The sequence below is a fragment of the Pleurodeles waltl genome, chromosome 4_2, assembly GCF_031143425.1.
Source record: "Pleurodeles waltl isolate 20211129_DDA chromosome 4_2, aPleWal1.hap1.20221129, whole genome shotgun sequence".
Taxonomy (NCBI): Eukaryota; Metazoa; Chordata; class Amphibia; order Caudata; family Salamandridae; genus Pleurodeles; species Pleurodeles waltl.
The window spans coordinates 447,823,586-447,844,512 of NC_090443.1; the positions used below are offsets into that span (position 1 = coordinate 447,823,586).

Consider the following 20,927-nt stretch of genomic DNA (forward strand, 5'->3'; position numbering starts at 1 on the left):
TGAAGTGGTGACTGTTTCAATTTGAAGTTTTTTTCTGACTAGGGCCACATTCCTGGATCTGAACGCATTGAGCCAATTAGTCATAAGAAGCATGGTTTTTGATATTCATTAATAGCTGTGGTTCATACTGCTGTTTTTGAAAAGTAACATGTTCTGGGTTTTGTCTAATTTAACATCATAACAGACGCCATATTGGTATTATCATAACAGAAGTGCTATTGATATGGGAAATGTTTCTCTACTCTACTGCATGGAAGAAGTGAACAGTACAGCTAGGGGTGTTCATACTACCCTGACAAAGACCTTTGGCCATCCCCTGGCATCGAATATAGGTCGAAACATCTTGGTAGTCTTTGCATTTTAAGTGATCACATGAAACATTATAGTCTATCTATTGACAATACTTTCTGGTTTTAATTGACACCAGTGTTACTCTTTAAATAATCAAAGTTCTTTGGGGTGTACCCCAAGGCGTTTTTATTCTTTAAGACTAACTAAACCAGTGAAATTGTTCTGAAATAGATATACAAGAACTCCCAGGTCTACATACTGCGTTTGAGTCAGCTGGAGTGGCACTGTCCTACCCCAGTGTGAGAGATCGCCGATGATGAAGCATGCCATGATAAGTTGTGGAGGAGACGACCTCTCAAATATCTTTTTATAACCCAGTAGAACTGTCTCCTGATCGATACAGGACAAGTGGGACAATAGTGCTATGTACTCAAGTATCATATGTGAGAGAGTTTACAGTGACTTGTCCTGCAATATCCTTTACATGCATTTCCATCCTAGAAGAAATTCACGCATTGGAGCCTTTGCTTCCCTTATGAATTTACCTAACAGAATGTTATACCTGACCCAGTCTCTCATAAATTGCCACAGCTTGACTGAATGCTTAAGAATGAAGTGTCAATTAAAATCAAAACTGACCAAACAATCAAAGAGGATAGTACATTAGTAACGTCAAGTCATCCTGAACATGAAATTGCTCTGCTACTTAACATCATCATCATTTTTAGCGCTGGCTTCTACCCTTTGAAACCATAAAGGCTTTTTGTTCCACTTACATCCAGAGTGTGAAATGAGATCAATGACAAAAAACCAAGTGAAGCCAGGCTCATTTCTCAAACCTGCACAGGCCTCAGAATGCAGACAATCTTGACGTATGTAAAAGGCAAACATTTTTCAGCCTTCTACAGCTCCCTGTACAGTCCTGATTACAACAGAAGAACATGGGCTCTTACACAAGAGTGTTGACAGGTGAAACCCTAAGTACATCTTTCACACATTTCCTCCTAAAGTGAGACCACAGATCTCCTCATTTAACGCCATGTAGTTATCAACCAACACAATTCGGACTTAAATCGCCTATGAATTCCTTTTCCACACCATCATGAAATAGCCTTTCAAAATTCACAGCATCTGACTGAGCAATGGATTCTTTAACAAATATGGTTTGCGTGCTGCACCATGTGACAAAGGAGCTCAATGTCTTAGTCACACATGATTATTCACAGACTCTCCTACCTTGTCCCGGTGTAGACACACCAGCTCTGCAGATCCATTGTTGGGTGTTGGCACTACTTTAGCCAATGTGGCTTTAGCAGGATTCGGTTCCTACAAAACGAAAAAAAAAAGGGACAATATGACTGCGAGCCCTGCAGCTGACATAATCCTACTAAAATAGATTTTAGCAACAAAAAAAAAAAAGAGACACACACCCCCCCACACACGACTCCATCACTTGATCCACTGATTTAAAACAATTACTGACCACCATGAAACTGACAGTATATACACTTTGGAAAGGGGAGAAATCGCTTCTGCTTCAAACTGCAACAAAGTTTTTCTTAAGATGGCTGGCAGGAGTCAATACTGCACATATACCTTGGCAGGAACACTGGATGACTTTTAGGCTTATGACTTTTTAGGATTACGAACAGGACACATCCAAAACATCCCCTAAGGGTCCACCACAGTTATGCAGTGCAAGTGATTAGCGTACATAAATTTCACTTTTAAGTGGAATACCCAGTGTATGTACTGTAACTAATAGACTTCCACACTGAACGCTTTGTTACATATACATACCTTTTCATACAATCTTTAAGTGAATGATTATTTCACCCTTCCCGTGGTCGTCTTCTCTTCCAGTTTGTCTACACCCATATTTTTTCAAAGTTATTATTTCTCTTCCTCTACAACTTTCGCTTCATCCACCCCAGTTCTCTACACTCACCTCGTATTCTCACTGTTCCCCTGGTTTTTCTCTCAATTTGTCTGTAGCAAAGGAAATTGTTTTTTTGCTAGATGAGAAATGTACGCAGGAAGACGGGAAACAACGTGGAAGTGGAGGGTTTAGAAATCAGTGGTATCTTCTCAGATCAGAAGGCTTCCACAGAGTAGCATGGGACAAGACAGTCTACTCTCAACAATTCTCCAAGAGACACTTACTCATTCAAGTCCACTAAATTTACCCCAGAAGTTTCTTTAAAATATTTATGTCTAAGCCGAGAGGTTTCCTACGGGGTGGTAAAGGGCCATGGATAGCTATGAGTAAGTATTGTAAATCACTGTACGATAGGACTTTGGAGCTGCAGATGTGCAATCTTACACAGAGGTGTGCTTAGCTGTGATCGATAACTGGATCTACTCACTGAGAACTGAACCTGCCTCTGTCAACCAGAGATGGGCGACGTTCCTTCCCTTCACCATCTCTAGGGTAGGGAAACCCCAGCATCCCACCCCCCCCCCCAACCCCAGCCCAGCCAATGACAATACAAGTGCAAGAGGCTTGGCGAGTGGCACTAAGGTACATGAGTAGGCAGAATAAATTGACCCAGGTGACCCAAGTCAGGCTCAGAACCACGCTTCAACAGGTGGCGACCTTAGGAGGGATTTCAGGGCTGGGTTAAGATTGGTATTTTTATGTTGGATGTTGTCATGTTTGGCACCTTTATGGTTTAATTTCTAAAGTTACAGGACTCATTCGACAGGGACACAGAACTACTTGCAACTCCGTTATGCCCTTCACGCCCACGCCAGGGATCTGAATGAAGTCAGAGTTCTGATGGGAGAAAGACTCTAAGATGATATCACCAATATATCGCTCACTCACATCTCACACACAAGACACCTTTCACTCACTTAAATTAGTGTAGGAAAAAGACTGGGCCTGGAGAGATGCATTGATGACCCCTAGCATGGAAGTAGTAGTCATGCAATTTAAATGAATACAACCACGGTTTCGCCATAGTGTTTATATTACGCGTTACAAACTTTACCGATTTGGGAAGATCCCATCCATGACTGCTTCACGTGTGGACAGAATGTTGCAGACTTTTCTTACCGTCTGGTCAAGCCTGGTGATGTGGATTCTGGAATTGGGCGTTTCCCACCATTGGAGTGATACTGGGGAGGCCTTTGAATCTAGATCCCCAAGCTTGCATTGTTACATATCATGAAGGATCTAGATTCCAAAAGATATAAAGGCGCCTTTTAGGTGTTGCCTGCGACAGCGCAAGAGCTCTTGCTTGCAAAAGATATTATATACAAGGGGCCTGTACTCCACCTTTTGCTTAACATTTGTTGACTTCATGGTCACTCGTTTGTCTTTTAATTGACCCGCACATGCTGCCTTGTCATCCTTGTTGAACCTCTTGTCATTTGTTGCCGTTTTACTATGTCATGCGCACTTCAAAAAAGACCTTTTCACTTCTGAAATTAATGTTTATTGTGATAACATCCGTTATCTGCTACCAAATGTATTTTCACTATAACATGAATGCAACTGCTTTCTTTATGAGTTTTTTTTGTCAAATGTAATTTTTAGGTCAAGCATAAGTGTACGACCTCAAGTGCACATCTTCTGTGAGCTTAAAGCCATTTTATGTGCTCGCTTCAATGTCATTTAAAAATCCTTCTTTGCTAGTGGTCAATCATGCCTGTTAGCCCTTCCTTTTTAGGGTCGATCCTGCGTCGCAAGCACTTGTGCATGCATTTTGCTTGCAAGACGCTTTAGGAGTTTTTTTTTTTCTTTGTTTCCTGTTTGTGTTTAGTAAAGCTTAGCCTCCCCTCCCCTGTGCTGCAAGACCCTCCCAGTCCACCTTGTTTCTCCGAGGCGTCATCCACCCACGGGGTCACTAATGAGGCCAACAGGTGCTCGGAGTTCTGAGCATTCAAGAATGCCTTATTTTATTTATGTTTTAAAGGCGCCGGGCTCACTGAATTCTTCATGTCTCAGGGCAGCAGGTAGTTTTGAAATTCGTTTAAAGCCTTTCACCCTTCCCAATAAATCACATTACAGTACAAATCCCGGTTACACAGAATATCTTTTCCAAAATGATCCATCTTTTATTTAATTGTGCTGTGACAGGACAACAGCAAGTACATGATGTTTTGTAGCAGTGTGATTGTCTTGTGGGGCGCACAATAACATGCCATAGCATAACAATTAATGTGGGATTGAATGACACATTGTCATTTAAAACATCTATAGCTAAGTCTCTCAAATGCGAGACCGGTTGCACTGCAAATGTTTTTTTTTCTTCTTTTTTTCTATTCCACATTTGGAAAGGTTGACTGATTTGCTCAGAACACGTGGTTGTTGCACTGAGACCTAACCAGCACCTTTGAGACATATTGGTTTGGCCCTTGTCTTTTGTTCATGCTGTACAGCACGAACATTGCCGACTTTTGAAATTATTTTTAGCCATGCTGTATAAGAGCACAAATACAGTATGTTTAAAAAAGAAAAGGGGGGGGGGGGGGGGGGGAGGGACGGAAGGAGAGAAGGAGGAGAAAAACAAAATAGGGGTGGGGGGTGGGAAAGACCATAGCCCTATCTGCAGCATAGCAATTTTTTTGTTAAATTGGTTTTCTTCATGCTGTAAAAACATCTGTGCTGCTGTGCAGTATGGCTACAAAACACTACTTTGCTAATGCTGGTTGATTATGGACACGCTGGTGACTAAGGTGGAGATTGTTAGGGAGGGGTTAAGTGAGTCATCCCTGTGGCTCGAGCGGTTTTTACAAGGGAGCTGGATTATTGCACTACTTTGGAGATGCCAGTGTACGAGACACAAGGATGTTCCTATAAAGATGCCAAAATCTGGGCCAACTGGTAGGCACATTGAGGTATAAATATTGAATCTATGAGCAGACTGGATACTCCTACTGCTGTGAGGCCATTCTATGATCAAGGGGAGCAAATACCTAGTTAATATTTAACCATTTTAATGTGTTGTGGTCATTTACTCGGATGTAAGTGATAAAATGTGTGTTTTATTTGACTACCCGACTGTCAAAGAAGCTAGGTGGATTCAGGATTGGAATGCTATGTATGTTTGTTATTAAATACCAATAAATGTGTTTCATAAAAATCAAGATCATCAAGTCCAGATGCCAAAATCATGCTTAAATTTCCAAAGCAGGGTTAAAAAGGAAGTGCTCTTTAGGTTGCCAAAATCATGTGTGTTTAGTACCGCAGATTTAATCTAAAAACAAAAAAAATTAAATATATATATATATATATATATATATATTTTAGTGTAAGGTTTTCCATTCTACATAAAATCTAAAACAAATGAATTTTTTTTACAAAGAACTGGCAAAGCTTTCTAATCGGTAAGGCAAATGAATAAACAACCAGCACAGGGAGTGAGTTCTCCACAGACAGGTAAAACTGCAATGTGCTGTACTGCTTTTCATCTGCAATGTGGATACACAGTCAAATCAGGGGGGGCAGCATTATGCTGAAAAGGCGTCATACAGACGTGAACATCCAATGAGATCAACTGAGAGAGCAAAACATATCCAAATTTGGCGAGTCACTGACCTCCGGTCAGCATTTGCATCACTTCCCCTATGCAGCTCCACCTGTTGCTGCTGCCCTTTGCCCTCTGAACCTGCCTGGCTCGGTGTTCATGGCCCACCTCCACCAGGAGACTCCCAACTGCGCCTCATCCCTGGTGGCCTTCTGTCTTCTCTTTCTCTCCGCTGCCTTCTGCCCTTCTGTGCCCTTTTCTGCCTTTTTGCTCTTTTGCCTTTCTTTTTGTCTTTTACTCTTGACTTTTAACCATGCTTTCCTTCCCCGCCACTGGTGCCACTGGTGCCCCTGTGACACCGACCTCCTCCCAGCTCTGTGTTTTCCCAACCTCCCACCTGATCGACCCTTCCCATATCCCTTCTTGATGGTGGCTGCTGCGTGGCTGCACAGTGGGCAAGCAGCTGGCACCAAAGGAAAACGCATCTCCGCCTGGCACGCGCCCTGCGACACGGACTGTGGTTCCCACACCATCCATCGATACGACGCCAGCACCCTGCATGCTCTCAACACCAGAAGCTACACCACACCTCGCTCAAGGACCATTTGTCTGCCACAATTGCACTGTCCCCTGTCCTCGCACCCAAAACACCACCATCGCTGGACTACCCCGGAAACTTTATGTATAATACTCAACACTTACTCACAGAGACCTGGATTACCACCTCCTAAGCACTGGACATCGCAACTGCCATCCCCAATGGCTCAAAGATCATAAATCAAGACACTGTCAACTAACCAGGAGGCGGTGTCGCGATTGTTCACAAAAACTCACTCCGTCTCATGACCAGCATCTATGTCCAGACGCCTGTCGCTGAACACCTGCACTTCAGATCCAGACTAATCGAAACACCTGCATCTATAGACCCCCCCCCCCACCCCTTCAGCGAAGCACTGGCCGATGTCATCGCTCCATATGCCCTCACCTCAATGGTCTACATACTCATCGGCGACTTTTACTTTCACCTCGACCACCACAGTGACTTTAACACCTCTACCATCATGGAGGACCTCGCCACCCTCAAACTCAAGCAACTGGTCAACCACCCCCCCCCCCCCCCCCCCCCCCCCACAAATGCAGTCAGCAGGACACACACTCAACCCTGTCTTCTCCGTCAGAAACCATATCTCCTTTTTACATACCTCTGAACTCTACTGGACCGACCACCGCATCCATTTCTCCTTCCCAGTGACTGTCGAACGGCACCGCGCCCACTGCCCCCCTTACAGGAACTGGTCCAGGGTCACCGAAGCTCAGCCCACCGCCATGCTCTACCACTCCCCACCATCAGACACTGCAGACGCCAATGCATCCGCCCACAACTTCCACCAATGGATCACTGACTGCACTAACACCCTACCCCGCTGTTTTGCTTCACTAAATGACCGAGCTGAAACTCATGCACTGACAAAAATCTCTGGAATGCGCTTCTTAGTCTAAAGAAGACATTTATTAATTCACTTTGCAAGGTTCGTGAAAGAAGGTCAGCATGCTGAAAGCACACGTTTAAAAATGGTCACAGCAATGAAATGAAATCATGTGCAAATGATTCTCCACTGCAATATACACAGCAAATTATATATATATATATATATATATATATATATATATATATAAAAAACAATGCAAAGCAGATAACAAGTATGCATCACCATAAGGCACAGGTGAGAGAGAGCAAGAGAAAGAAATTATCCTCACAGGAAGGATGACACACCCCAGCATCCTGGGCATGTCTGAGATCTGAATCACTCTCGGTCCCCGGTCCACCTGGTCTAGACCTCTTATACTTTGAACAAACGAGAGGAAAATTCTAGAACCACCCACTCAATACATAAGTTTTTATTCAAATAAATGCTGATTACTTTAGACCAGCTTTGAAAAGAACATGTCGGGACTTGGCCACAATCCCAAGGTGCCCGTTCAAAACAAGACCATTCCCTGCTGTCTTACTACATTCTTATCAGCCAAAGCCCTTGAAGAGAAAAAGAACACCTAAACAAGCAGAATAAAAACATGACAACGTGGAAAGCTACTTGCAGCTTTTAACGTGACGGTGGCTAATGCTAAAATAAGTCAATAAGCATAATGAAGCTGGTGGTCAATAATGTGACGGTGTACTGCTAGGCTAAGTGCAACATGCGTGGAGTCAGTGGTCAAAACACAAATATCATTACACTCAACCCTTTTGACCAATTACTCATATACCCTACAGTCCTAAAATCAACTTTTTTTTCCCCTTTTAAAACATTACAAGCAAATTAGGTATGCATGATAGACAGCAACATAATGAAATGACAAGAGCAATCACTAAAGCAATGGAAGTGTGATTAACTTATTCATCATTCAGATATTATAAACATCTAAACCAGGCACACCAACAATAGAAAGACTTAAGCTTATATAGTCTGATTGGGATGATAACTGAATCACAGTCTTCACTTAATTGAATAGGGTCTCTAGGATAACGAGTTGGTATAGAATTAGATGGAAACATCATGAATCCTAATCATTTAAAAAGGTACACAGTCCACCTGTAATGTTTGCTGGAATGGAAGTCAAAGTGAGGTTCCAATGCGAGAATAGTCAGCCAACTGGCAACTTAAATTGCTTAATTACACTGGCAGCAGTCAACAAGCCATGCTGTTTGTTCCATTAGAACTGCAATCAAACGGGTTGATAGGACATCCATGGTACTCTGCATTATTCCCATGCAGAACTTTGATCTGTGAAGCACAATTAGTGTCAAATGGATCCATAGGTATTGCCCTTAAAAAGCAGCAGGGGTGTTGCGCAACGTGATTGATCAATTAGGTTCAGGTTGGGGGGCTGTCCCTCCCGACCGCACATGCACAAGCCCGAAGGGAGACCACACAGAACACTCATAGTGAGAGGCAAGTCGTAGTATGATCTGTAAAAGAAACAAGTATGATCTTTCATAGAAATAACATTTGTCAGCTGAAATAGGCTCCCATTTTCCTTTCCTAGTTTTATGATCAGTAGGACATTAGGGTCCTTGGCTAAAATTTCTGCAGGTTCTAGAGGGTCATTTGGGGATTCCACCAGTACCTTAGCACCAGAGTTTGTCAGTTGAATTAGAACCTCATTTTACTTTGTAATGGTAGGTTATTCAGAATCTGGAGGGCTTCAGTTAAACGTTCTCTCCAGTTTTTCAGAGTCCCATCAGATAGTTTTTTTAGTCCAGAAACCCAGGGACACTCCTGTTCTTCTCTGCTTTTGCCACCTGCGCCAATCTACATATTGTCCCTGGATAGTTACATGCAACACAATGTTTCCCTCCTGCACTGTCCACAAGTCTAAAGCCTGTTGAATTATTTCTTTTGGCAAGTCAAAAGCACCCTGCTGCTCTTCACCCCATTCAAACTCATGTTTTTTTCTTGTCACTTTGCACCAAAAGGGTTAAGATTTTACGCAGATGAGGGTCATGCTGTTTCCAAAAATCAAACAATCCCATGCTTCGCTGTGTCTCTTGCTTAGTGCGCGGAGCAGCAAACATCATCATCTTCTGTTTTACCTGAAGCAACATCTCTCTATGTCCTAGCCAGATTTTACTATGCAAAAGTTCTGTGAATCTATCTTTAACATCCTTAACTTCTTGCTGGGTGTAATCTTTTTAAAGAATGCCTTTCAACTCCTGCCAATTCCTGTGGGCTACTCTGTATTTTCAGTCTAAATAGTGACTTAGCACGAACTACGTTCTGCTCATATAGCTCACACAGCCCCACCTTTTTAGGGTCGAGCCTGCGTTGCATGCGCTCGCGCATGCGTATCGCAGCGAGACGCTTTAGTATTTAGAAAAGGGCTTGGAGCCCTGTCAACTTCACGTCAGTGTATTTTATTGGTTTGTGGGCTTGCCTAATAAAATATGCTTGCTTTGATTAGTCAAAGGCACGCATATGTCATGCCTTTTCCGGTAGCTAGCCCTCCTCGAGCGCAGCGACCAAGTACAGAAAACATGCGAGGCTCACTGTTTTCCATCGGGCTCGTGGACTTCTTTTTCTCTAATTTACGAGCGCAATCTCGCTTGGCAGAAGTCGAGCGCTTTACATAGTTAATTTCACTTTTTTGGGTTATGTACATAAATGCACTTTTGCCCGATAGGTGAAAAGTCGGGTTAGGAGTTTACAACGCGATCAGCTCTAACATGAGCAAACGCAAGACCCATTGCATTGTAAATGCTTGTTTAAACTCATCATTACCGGAATATGAAAAATCAGCTTTCCTCGCGACGACTTGGTAGATATCAGCCTTATATTGTAATAACTTATTCTGACAAGACAGCATAGTTACAGTATTTTGTGTCAGGCTGTTTCTCTCATTTTAATATTCTAACTGCTTACATCTCATGCATTTTTCTGTAAGCAGACAAAAGTATCCAAACACTCCTGTCAAGAACAAAAGTGTCATCATTCTGTTCAAAAAGCACCTTTTTTAAACATGTAAGTACAGTTATTAATTCTGTCTGAATAAAAACATATTTTGACTTAAATCATACACTTTCAACTGCCCTTTAGACTGTCTAACTATGGCAAAATGTTTTGCTTCACTAATGACCGCACTGAAACACTCATGCCCTGACAAAATTCTCTGGAATGCACTTCTAAGTCTAAAGAAGACATTTATTAATTCACTTCACAGGGTTCATAAAAAGGTCAGCATGCTCAAAGTACATGTTTAAAAATGGTCACAGCAATTAAATGAAAACATGTACAAATGATTCTCCATTGCAATATACAGAACAAATATATATGTGTTTTACAAAGCAAAGCAGATAACAAGAACTAAAAGGTATGCATCACCATGAGGGACGGGCAAATCTGCACCATCTCCCTCCTATCAGGATCAGATTGCCAGAATCGATAATGGGGGGGGGGGGGGGAGGGGTAGAGAGAAAGGAAGAAAGAGAAAAAGAGAGAGAGAAAGATATATATATATATCAATCAATTATCCTCACTGGAAGGATGACACACCCCAGCGACCTGGGCATGTCTGAGATCGGAATCACACTCTGTCCCCAGCCCATCTGGTCTCAGCCTCTTATACTTTGAACAAACAAGAGAGGAAAATTCTAGAACCTCCCTCGCACTGCAGAAGTTTATTATTCAAAAAAATGCTGATTTTTAGGCCAGCTTTGAAAAGAACACGTCGGGACCTGGCCATAATCCCAAGGTGCCCCTTCAAAACAAGACCATTCCCTGCTATCTTAAAATTAATCACCCTAACCCTTGGTGGGAAAAAGAACACAAAAACAAGTAGAATAAAAACATGACAAAGTGGAAAACTACTGGCAGCTTTTAACGTGGCGGTAGCTAATTTTAAAATAGGGCAATATGCATAATGAAGCTGGTGGCCACTAACTGAAGGTGTGCTGCTAGGCTAAGTGCAAGGTGGAGTCAGTGGTCAAACCACAAATATCATTACACCCCCTAAAGAAAGCCACCAGAAAACACCACCACAGAATACCTAGCTGGTTCTCCCCTGACCTCCAAGAATCCAAGAGAGCATGTAGACGACTCAAGAGAAAGTGGAGAAGCAATAAGCGCTCAATGGACCACAAAGCCTTCAAAGACGGCATCACATCACACTACCCGGCTCATCAGATTGACTGGAAAATCAGCACCATAGTCAACGAATTCACAAACCCCAGCACAGACACCACAAACAGCCTGGCTGATAAAGGGTGATACTCTGAAACCAGTTCCAGGATGCACGTTTCCAGTCCAGGGAGGACCTGGCCTGACAGTTCAGGCTGGACTGCTCCCATGGGGAACAGGGTCAAGACTAATTTGCATATGGCTCAGTCCAAACAGGGGTGGCATGGTGAGCAAAAAAAATGGATGGATTAAACCCAGATCTGTGACTGGGGGGTGATTTTTTTATTGGTTTTGCGTATTTCCTAAGACACCTAGCTTCCTCTTTAGAAGCGCAGCTACCTCATACTCGTCCCATTTTGTGGTTTTCCGTTACCAGAGCGATAATGCAGGCTGGGAAGAAGCCTTCCACTTCACTGTAATAAAGCTTTCGGACAGCAACAATAGATGAATCGAAACTGCAGTTGTATAGCGCTTACTACCACTGACAAGGCGCTGAAACGCGCGCAGGGCTGTAAGTGCCTCGCTACAACGCACAGTTAACACAAAGCTAAAGAAAAAAAATTACAGCATGCTGGCAATCACAGAAAAATATACGGTTGGGGAATTTTTGGACGAAGTCTTGATACGAAATAACAATGTCCTCTATAACCGGGGAGTAGAAGAGGGCGAAGGTTGAGAAATGAGACAATAAAGTCCGAAAATGGCTTTGACTCAAGTAGATGTATTATTTATGGACACTGGTCTGTTTGAATGTAGGATTTAGGTTTATACAATAAAATAAAAGGGAGAAAAAAAAACATTTTCGTTGACATGAGTCACGACTTCACGTTGCGCGTGCTCTGGTGCAAGGCACAGTACTACCAATGACAGGTGTCGTTTGATACTGCTGCACTCTCTGAACTAGGGTGCACCATTACCTTTGACACCTGTCACTTAGCACGCGCACCGAACCACGGCACAGTATTATTTGACATATGTCACAGCACGCCCACCACCGACCACATCTCCCACTGACAACTATAGCCACGCCTTACCGGGAAGCAGGTGAGTGCGCAGTCTGCGTGCACGGACCAATGGCCGGAGAGCACGGTGAGCGCCTGCACAATGCCGATGGCTGCCAGAGCTATAAGGCCGGCTTCGGGGTATTCGGCAATGCCGTAGACGGCAGTCCAGAGGTACAGCCATGCGGGGTAGAGAACGGTGACAAAAGGCAGCACGGTCCAGCATGCCAGGAGGGGCCGGCGGCGGTGTAGTGACACCAGGCGCACAAGTTCATCCCCGCCCGGCACTCCCGGCGCTGTGAGCGCCTCTTCCGCCATATTCGGCAGCCCCGCACTTCCGTCCACCGCGACAGCTCCTCTACTAGCAACGCCGTACACTTCCGCAGCAACCACCACTTCCGGGAACGTCAACACAAACTCCTAGTCCTCTGCTAAAACCTCACTTCCGTTAAGAGCTAATTGTCCCCTCCTCCCGTAAATCAGTGTTTATATAGACACTAAAGATGGACTGTAAGTCTCATGATACTTTGTTCGAAAATGCTGCCTTCTCACACCAGGCTGTCGTAGAAAAAGGGAACATACCATGTATCTGTCATTTTCTGTAGGTCGATACTAAAAAGGTTACAAAAAACAAGTTTCAGAGTACTTTTTGGAATTCCATGAACAAAAGTATTTTTTGTTGTTGAATTTAGGCTTTGCCTTCTCATTTACTAAGCAACTACCAAAAAGTATTTTCTTTGAGGATATAGAGTATATTTTTCTAGAAATGGTGTTTGTTGTAATGAATGCTCTAGGAACATATTTATTATTTTTAGTCGGTAAATTATGCCCATACGTCCTCAGCATTCCAACCATTCAAAGATGGGTACCGACCAACTCTACTCATCACCGAGCACGCCCTCGTGAGAAACACCCAGCTACGTAATTCGTGACAGAGGTCACCAGTACAGGCGGCTGCAGTGAAGACATGTGGGTAACCGTATTCTGGGTACATTGTGGGTTCATTTCTTTGCTGCACCTGATGCATTTTTACAATAGTTTATTGTGGGATATAATTGCAGTATTTGTTGGTAGAATAGGTAAAGAATGAATACTATCAGTTACGTCACATATGCACTACCCCGAAGTGTGACATCTCCAGCCAGGTTTTTACCGCACTTTTTTTTACATGAAGTTGTAAATTAAAGCCAATCCTTAGATTGAGAAATGCACAACTATAGATCCCGGAATGCAACATTAGAATTATTTGAATACCAGGCGTGACCGACCACACCGTAAACCACTGGTTTATTGAGCTGATTATTTACCGTTCTAACTCAAGTCCCGGAATAACGTATTTTAAGAGTGATTAAAGACAAAGGACTCAGAAAACCTTCGTAGACAGGTTTGTCCCTTGGCTTTAAGTGCACCAGAAGACTCCCATGTAGCATGGACACCAAGATCCACATCTAGCTACTTATATAACAATTTACAACTATGCATTTTGGAAGGTGTAGTCTTAGTTCATCTGACATGGACTAAAGTGCTAGATTACAGTACAATTTGAAGGCCAGGTAACATGGAGTCGTTTAGTAACGTTATTTGAGTTGCACAAACCAGTTGCTTTTAGCTGACGTATTTTTTTAAGAATAGTGTACAGAGATATAGTGTGGGGAGCACGAGCCAGGCGGAGGGAGTGAGGCGGAGAGAGTCGGGGGAGCGGAGCATGGAGGAGCCCGATGAGGCGTTGGAGGACCCTCCACCGAGCCTGAAGACGGAGCCACAGCCTCCAGAGAAGCGACGGAGGACCATTGAAGACTTCAACAAGTTCTGCAGCTTTGTGCTGGCCTATGCAGGCTATATACCTTCTACAAAGGAGGAAAATGACTGGACACCTTCAGGCTCAAACTCCCCTATCCAGACGGAGAGTGCAGCAGACAGCGATTGCTGGGAGTCAAACCAGTCTGATCTGCAGATGATAGAGACCTTTGTGAAAAAGGCTAAGTCTTCCAAAAAGAAGGCCTTTCGACGCTTGAAGTCAGACAGTTCTCTGCTGGAGAAGATGACACTCAAGGACTCCCTCTATGACATTACAGAGAAGTCGCAGGTGGACCGTAAGAAGGACAGGAAGAACCGCAAGATGTGCTCAGAGACAACAAAAAAATGTCGCGACAGTCTGGCCGAAAAGCGCTCCCGGATCAAGAAGAGTAAGAAACGGAAGTTGAAAAAGGCTGAACGCAGTGAAAAGAAACCCAAGGGGACTCTTAGTGAGACGGACTCTGAGGAAGAGGATGAAGAAGATGACGAAGGGGTCCAGGGGCTGAGGCTGCTCTCTGGGGTCCACAGTGGGGTCTTGGAGTTGAATGGCAGCCTTGCACAGAAATTCTCTGCTGGTGAGGGCAAGGACTGTGTGAGTACAGAAACCAGCCAGGACGGGGATGCCAGCTCCAGCGAGGGCGAGATGCGGGTCATGGACGAGGATATCATGGTAGAGTCTGGTGATGACTCGTGGGACCTCATAACATGCTATTGTCAGAAGCCTTTTGCAGGACGGCCGATGATTGAGTGTAATCAGTGCGGCACGTGGATTCACCTCTCCTGTGCCAAGATAAAGAAAACAAATGTCCCGGACATCTTCTTCTGCCAGAAGTGCAAGGATGGGCGGCCGGGAGAGGCTCGTTAGTCTGGGACCAAAGGAGAACTGTAGTAGTTGGAGATGGTCTTCAAAACTGCCCCCGATCTCCTCCTGGCGCACACAGGGAATCTGTGTTCGTCCTAAGGACGGGTGGCCAACCCTGGCTATGCCATCTGGAGCTCCTCTAATGGGTCTATGACAATATGGGGCTCAGTGTGGCACCTCTTTCCTCTGTTCAGAGAAGGATCTGACTTGTGAAGAGGCACTGGCGCACCTTGAAGCTTGGTTCTATAAGCTTCTGGTGCGGTGTGGCCCTGCCATAGACCGGTCAGGAGGTAACTGGCTGTGGCATAGGAGCAAAGGGGGCCTGCAAGTTATTACCGTTGATGTACAGAGACTTAATCGGACAAAAACAAATGTTCATTCCTGCAGTGTCGGGAAAATTTGCACTCAAGACGGTCGTGGCTCTGAATAGTTTGTAATGTCACTGCGGTTGAAACGTTGGTCACTATGTGGTACCTCTGGTTGGCTCTGGAAGTCTGGTCATGTAAGACACTGGGGGATGGTTATTTAGCTTCCAAGGATTTGGTCAATACTTCTCAATCTGCCATTCTATTCTTGAGAGGTTGATCATACATTCAGCTTGGTTACTGTATGGAGGCTCTAAAATGGCAAGCAAGGAACCATGACCTAATCCCAGCCCAAGGCACTCTGCTGCTACTGTCATCTAGGGTTCGGCTTTAGAGTCCGGCAAGGTATGTATGTGTGTGTGTGTGTGTACAAGTTTGGCAGCATATCTTGGTTAGGTTATTTGAGTAACTTTTCTTAGATGTGCTACCTGGCTTTGTGATGACATTGATAGTTCTGGGGGAGTCGCTAGATGTGTATTACTGGTGCACTTGGTACTGCATGTAACATTGTGTGGGACTCTGCAAAAGCTGGTTTGGTCTCTGCAGTCTTACGTTCTGGTGTGGTTAGATCTGTGCATGGGCAGGTTTTTTCCTTGTTGGTTGTGTTACTTTGAGGGACTTGCCACAACAATATAGTGCCCATTTGATTGGTCTGACCCACCATTAAGGTCTGCGATGTAAGGTGGCTGCTCCTGTGAGATCTTTAGAACAAGAACCAGCTCCTCTGTGCAAGACTGGTGTGTGGAATTTGGTTGAACATAATTGTGTCTCTGGACAGTGGTAGAAACAACTGATACTCTCCCGGTGCCCATTTGTGCAAAGTGGGTCATCTCTGTTGATATGTTCAAAGAGAAAAAAGATTACCCTTAACTGCAAACAGATTACCCTTAACTGCATCAGCTGTTTGGATGTGATTACCCAAGTGGTGACCCATCGTTGACCAGCATTATAAGTAGAATGAGAGAAGTTTGTATTTTTTTTTTTTTGTATTCATGTTTTTATTTTTTTATTTTTTTCTGATCCTTGTTTTCTTTGATAGGAGGAACAATAGTGGTATAATAGGGTTACATGCTCAGTGTATGGGTCAAGACAGTGGTAACTGAGGGGAAGAAATTAATTCCCTAGCTGGGAAATCGGTCTCCTGATCGTTCTCCACATGTAGCGGAATCTTCTGAACTGACTGTAACGCTTCAGAGGCATTTTTTTGTCCAGTAAAAGGTTGATGTCAGGAGAGGCAGGTGGGGGAGGGGATGTCTAAGCATGATTGCCCATATAAGAGTTGGTAATATTTAAGAGAGCACATGGGGCTTGCAATCGACCCTCCCATGTATGTATGCACTTGAAACTCCCATTCCATCCTGTCTGTGTTGGGTGGAGTGAGGGCAGGATCTGCCAGATACCTGGCCCCCGAGTGTGGAAAGGGTTTCGCACTACTTCCCTGGTTTCCATCCCTCCAGTGACAGGGCGGAGGTTGTGGAATTGTCACCAAATACCGCCTAGTTATGCACTTGAGTGCCCAATCTTGGGTTTCCAAACTGTTTCTCAGAGTTGATGCGTGTGTCATCTGGCCTTGCCCTGTTTACCCTCATTCTTTTGTTTGGGGAGGGGGTAGGTTGTTTTGTCGTTGTGTTTTCTTTCCTTCCTCTGCTTTCTTTGTTTTTCTGTTTAATTCTAGATCTGTGCGACCGCTGTACATTTGAAGTTTTGATTGTAAATAATAAACCAGGGCCTGGCCCTTGAGTTTGATATAGTGTACAAAGTATATTCTATGAGTATTAGAAGGCCTAAACTGTGCACTGTTTTTCTAATGCTGTACTGAATATTGGCCTGATTACTTATCATCAACTCTTAGTCCTGCTCGTCCTCATCCAAGTCACTACTTGGAAGGTGAATCCCACTTTAGAAACAGGAAACATCATCAGTGTTAAAAATGTAAACCTCACCCACCCCAATATGGGCGCCATTATATTATCATTCCAAACATCCCCCTGTCACTCCCATGAACTGTTGTGGACTTTTAAGTTTGGGAGGGCGGGTAGGTCTAATGACTGGGACATGCACATGTAAGAGTAACAGGTTATGATTTTGCCAAACCGAGAGCTCCTAAACTAAAATTCAGTTCACTATTGAAAATTCTCTGTAAATGATAATGATTAATGCTGCACTGTCACCTTCGGCAGATCAACCAAAATACATAAATGTAGGAAAATACCATCTTGCCTGGCATGTTACCCCCATTTTTCACTGTATATATGTTGTTTTAGTTGTATGTGTCACTGGGACCCTGTTCACCAGGGCCCCAGTGCTCATAAGTGTGTGTGAATGTGTTACCTGTGTAGTGACTAACTGTCTCACTGAGGCTCTGCTAATCAGAACCTCAGTGGTTATGCTCTCTCATTTCTTTCAAATTGTCACTGACAGGCTAGTGACCAATTTTACCAATTTACATTGGCTTACTGGAACACCCTTATAATTCCCTAGTATATGGTACTGAGGTACCCAGGGTATTGGGGTTCCAGGAGATCCCTATGGGCTGCAGCATTTCTTTTGCCACCCATAGGGAGCTCTGACAAATCTTACACAGGCCTGCCACTGCAGCCTGAGTGAAATAACGTCCACGTTATTTCACAGCCATTTTACACTGCACTTAAGTAACTTATAAGTCACCTATATGTCTAACCTTTACCTAGTAAAGGTTGGGTGCTAAGTTACTTAGTGTGAGGGCACCCTGGCACTAGCCAAGGTGCCCCCACATTGTTCAGGGCCAATTCCCTGGACTTTGTGAGTGCGGGGACACCATTACACGCGTGCACTACATATAGGTCATTACCTATATGTAGCTTCACAATGGTAACTCCAAATATGGCCATGTAACATGTCTATGATCATGGAATTGCCCCCTCTATGCCATCCTGGCATAGTTGGCACAATCCCATGATCCCAGTGGTCTGTAGCACAGACCCTGGTACTGCCAAACTGCCTTTCCTGGGGTTTCACTGCAGCTGCTGCTGCTGCTGCTGCCAACCCCTCAGACAGGCATCTGCCCTCCTGGGGTCCAGCCAGGCCTGGCCCAGGATGGCAGAACAAAGGACTTCCTCTGAGAGAGGGTGTTACACCCTCTCCCTTTGGAAAATGGTGTGAAGGCAGGGGAGGAGTAGCCTCCCCCAGCCTCTGGAAATGCTTTCTTGGGCACAGATGTGCCCAATTCTGCATAAGCCAGTCTACACCGGTTCAGGGGACCCCTTAGCCCTGCTCTGGCGCGAAACTGGACAAAGGAAAGGGGAGTGACCACTCCCCTGACCTGTACCTCCCCTGGGAGGTGCCCAGAGCTCCTCCAGTGTGCTCCAGACCTGTGCCATCTTGGAAACAGAGGTGCTGCTGGCACACTGGACTGCTCTGAGTGGCCAGTGCCACCAGGTGACGTCAGAGACTCCTTGTGATAGGCTCCTTCAGGTGTTGCTAGCCTATCCTCTCTCCTAAGTAGCCAAACCCTCTTTTCTGGCTATTTAGGGTCTCTGTCTCTTGGGATTCCTTAGATAACGAATGGAAGAGCTCATCCGAGTTCCTCTGCATCTCTCTCTTCACCTTCTGCCAAGGAATCGACTGCTGACCGCGCTGGAAGCCTGCAAAACTGCAACATAGTAGCAAAGACGACTACTGCAACTCTGTAACGCTGATCCTGCTGCCTTCTCGACTGTTTTCCTGGTGGTGCATGCTGTGGGGGTAGTCTGCCTCCTCTCTGCACTAGAAGCTCCGAAGAAATCTCCTGTGGGTCGACGGAATCGTCCCCCTGCAACCGCAGGCACCAAAAAGCTGCATTACCGGTCCCTTGGGTCTCCTCTCAGCACGACGAGCGAGGTCCCTCGAATCCAGCAACTCTGTCCAAGTGACTCCCACAGTCCAGTGACTCTTCAGTCCAAGTTTGGTGGAGGTAAGTCCTTGCCTCATCTCGCTAGACTGCATTGCTGGGAACCGCGACTTTTGCAGCTACTCCGGCCCCTGTGCACTTCCGGCGGAAATCCTTCGTGCACAGCCAAGCCTGGGTCCACGGCACTCTAACCTGCATTGCACGACTTTCTAAGTTGGTCTCCGGTGACGTGGGACTCCTTTGTGCAACTTCGGGTGAGCACTGTTTCACGTATCCTCGTAGTGCCTGTTTCTGGCACTTCTCCGGGTGCTACCTGCTGCTAAGAGGGCTCCTTGTCTTGCTCGACGTCCCCTCTACCTCCTGGTCCAATTTGCGACCTCGTGGTCCCTCCTGGGCCACAGCAGCATCCAAAAACGCTAACCGCACGATTTGCAGCTAGCAAGGCTTGTTGGCGTTCTTTCGGCGGGAAAATACTTCTGCACGACTCTACAAGGCGAGAGGGATCCGTCCTCCAAAGGGGAAGTCTCTAGCCCTTTGCGTTCCTGCAGAAACCGCAGCTTCTTCTGTCCAGTAGAAGCTTCTTTGCACCAGCAGCTGGCATTTCCTGGGCATCTGCCCATCTCCGACTTGCTTGTGACTTTTGGACTTGGTCCCCTTGTTCCACAGGTACCCCAGATTGGAAATCCAGCGTTGTTGCATTGTTGGTTTGTGTCTTTCCTGCATTATTCCTCTAACACGACTTCTTTATCCTTAGGGGAACTTTAGTGCACTTTGCACTCACTTTTCAGGGTCTTGGGAAGGGTTATTTTTCTAACTCTCACTATTTTCTAATAGTCCCAGCGACCCTCTACAAGGTCACATAGGTTTGGGGTCCATTCGTGGTTCGCATTCCACTTTTGGAGTATATGGTTTGTGTTGCCCCTATCCCTATGTTTTCCCATTGCATCCTATTGTAACTATACATTGTTTGCACTGTTTTCTAAGACTATACTGCATATTTTTGCTATTGTGTATATATATCTTGTGTATACTTCCTATCCTCTCACTGAGGGTACACTCTGAGATACTTTGGCATATTGTCATAAAAATAAAGTACCTTTATTTTTAGTATAACTAGGTGGGACTGTAGTAGCTTCACACGTCTCCTAGTTCAGCCTAAGCTGCTCTGCTAAGCTACCATTATCTATCAGCCTAAGCTGCTAGACACCCTATACACTAATAAGGGATAACTGGGCCTGGTGCAAGGTGCAAGTACCCCTTGGTACTCACTACAAGCCAGTCCAGCCTCCTACATTGGTTGTGCAGCGGTGGGATAAGTGCTTTGAGACTACTTACCACTCTTGTCATTGTACTTTTCATAGGAGAAAAATATACAAAACAAGTTCAGTGTATATACACATTGCCAAAAAGTTTTGCATTTCCTCTTTTCACTCTTTTCTAAGTGCTGAAAAGTACTTCTAACTTTCTAAAAAGTTCTAAAAAGTTTAAAAAGTTTTTTTCTCTGTCTTTCTAAAAGCTCTGACAAACTTTTTTCTCTTTTTCTATCACTTTAACTCTCTCTAAAAATGTCTGGCACAGGCCAAAATGTTGATCTGTC

General features: G+C 44.6%; 3 protein-coding genes across 5 annotated transcripts in view; 2 read left to right on the forward strand and 1 right to left on the reverse strand.

The window, feature by feature from the left end:
* ATP13A1 (ATPase 13A1) overlaps positions 1-12,880 on the reverse strand; it is a 381,010-nt gene extending 368,130 nt beyond the window's left edge. Inside the window, exons 1-2 of the mRNA XM_069231770.1 lie at positions 12,472-12,880; positions 1,528-1,617 (exon numbers count right to left, since the gene is read on the reverse strand). Of these exons, the coding sequence (XP_069087871.1) occupies positions 1,528-1,617; positions 12,472-12,756 (375 nt within the window). The 5' untranslated portion in view covers positions 12,757-12,880. The remainder of the gene's footprint in view (positions 1-1,527; positions 1,618-12,471) is intronic.
* CHCHD5 (coiled-coil-helix-coiled-coil-helix domain containing 5) overlaps positions 12,374-20,927 on the forward strand; it is a 34,104-nt gene continuing 25,550 nt past the window's right edge. The window contains exon 1 of one of the 3 annotated variants that reach the window (XM_069231772.1): positions 12,374-12,481. Coding sequence is in view for 1 of the 3 variants with exons in the window: in XM_069231771.1 (XP_069087872.1) it covers positions 13,406-13,407 (2 nt within the window). In the remaining 2 variants the exon portion in view is untranslated. Of the gene's footprint in view, positions 12,482-13,314; positions 13,427-20,927 lie in introns of those variants that run through there. The other 2 variants (XM_069231771.1, XM_069231773.1) reach the window with 2 other exon arrangements.
* LOC138292898 (PHD finger protein 23-like) lies at positions 14,071-16,290 on the forward strand. Its single transcript, XM_069231769.1, has one exon. The coding sequence runs from the start codon at positions 14,144-14,146 to the stop codon at positions 15,098-15,100; it is 957 nt and encodes a 318-aa protein (XP_069087870.1). The 5' UTR covers positions 14,071-14,143; the 3' UTR covers positions 15,101-16,290.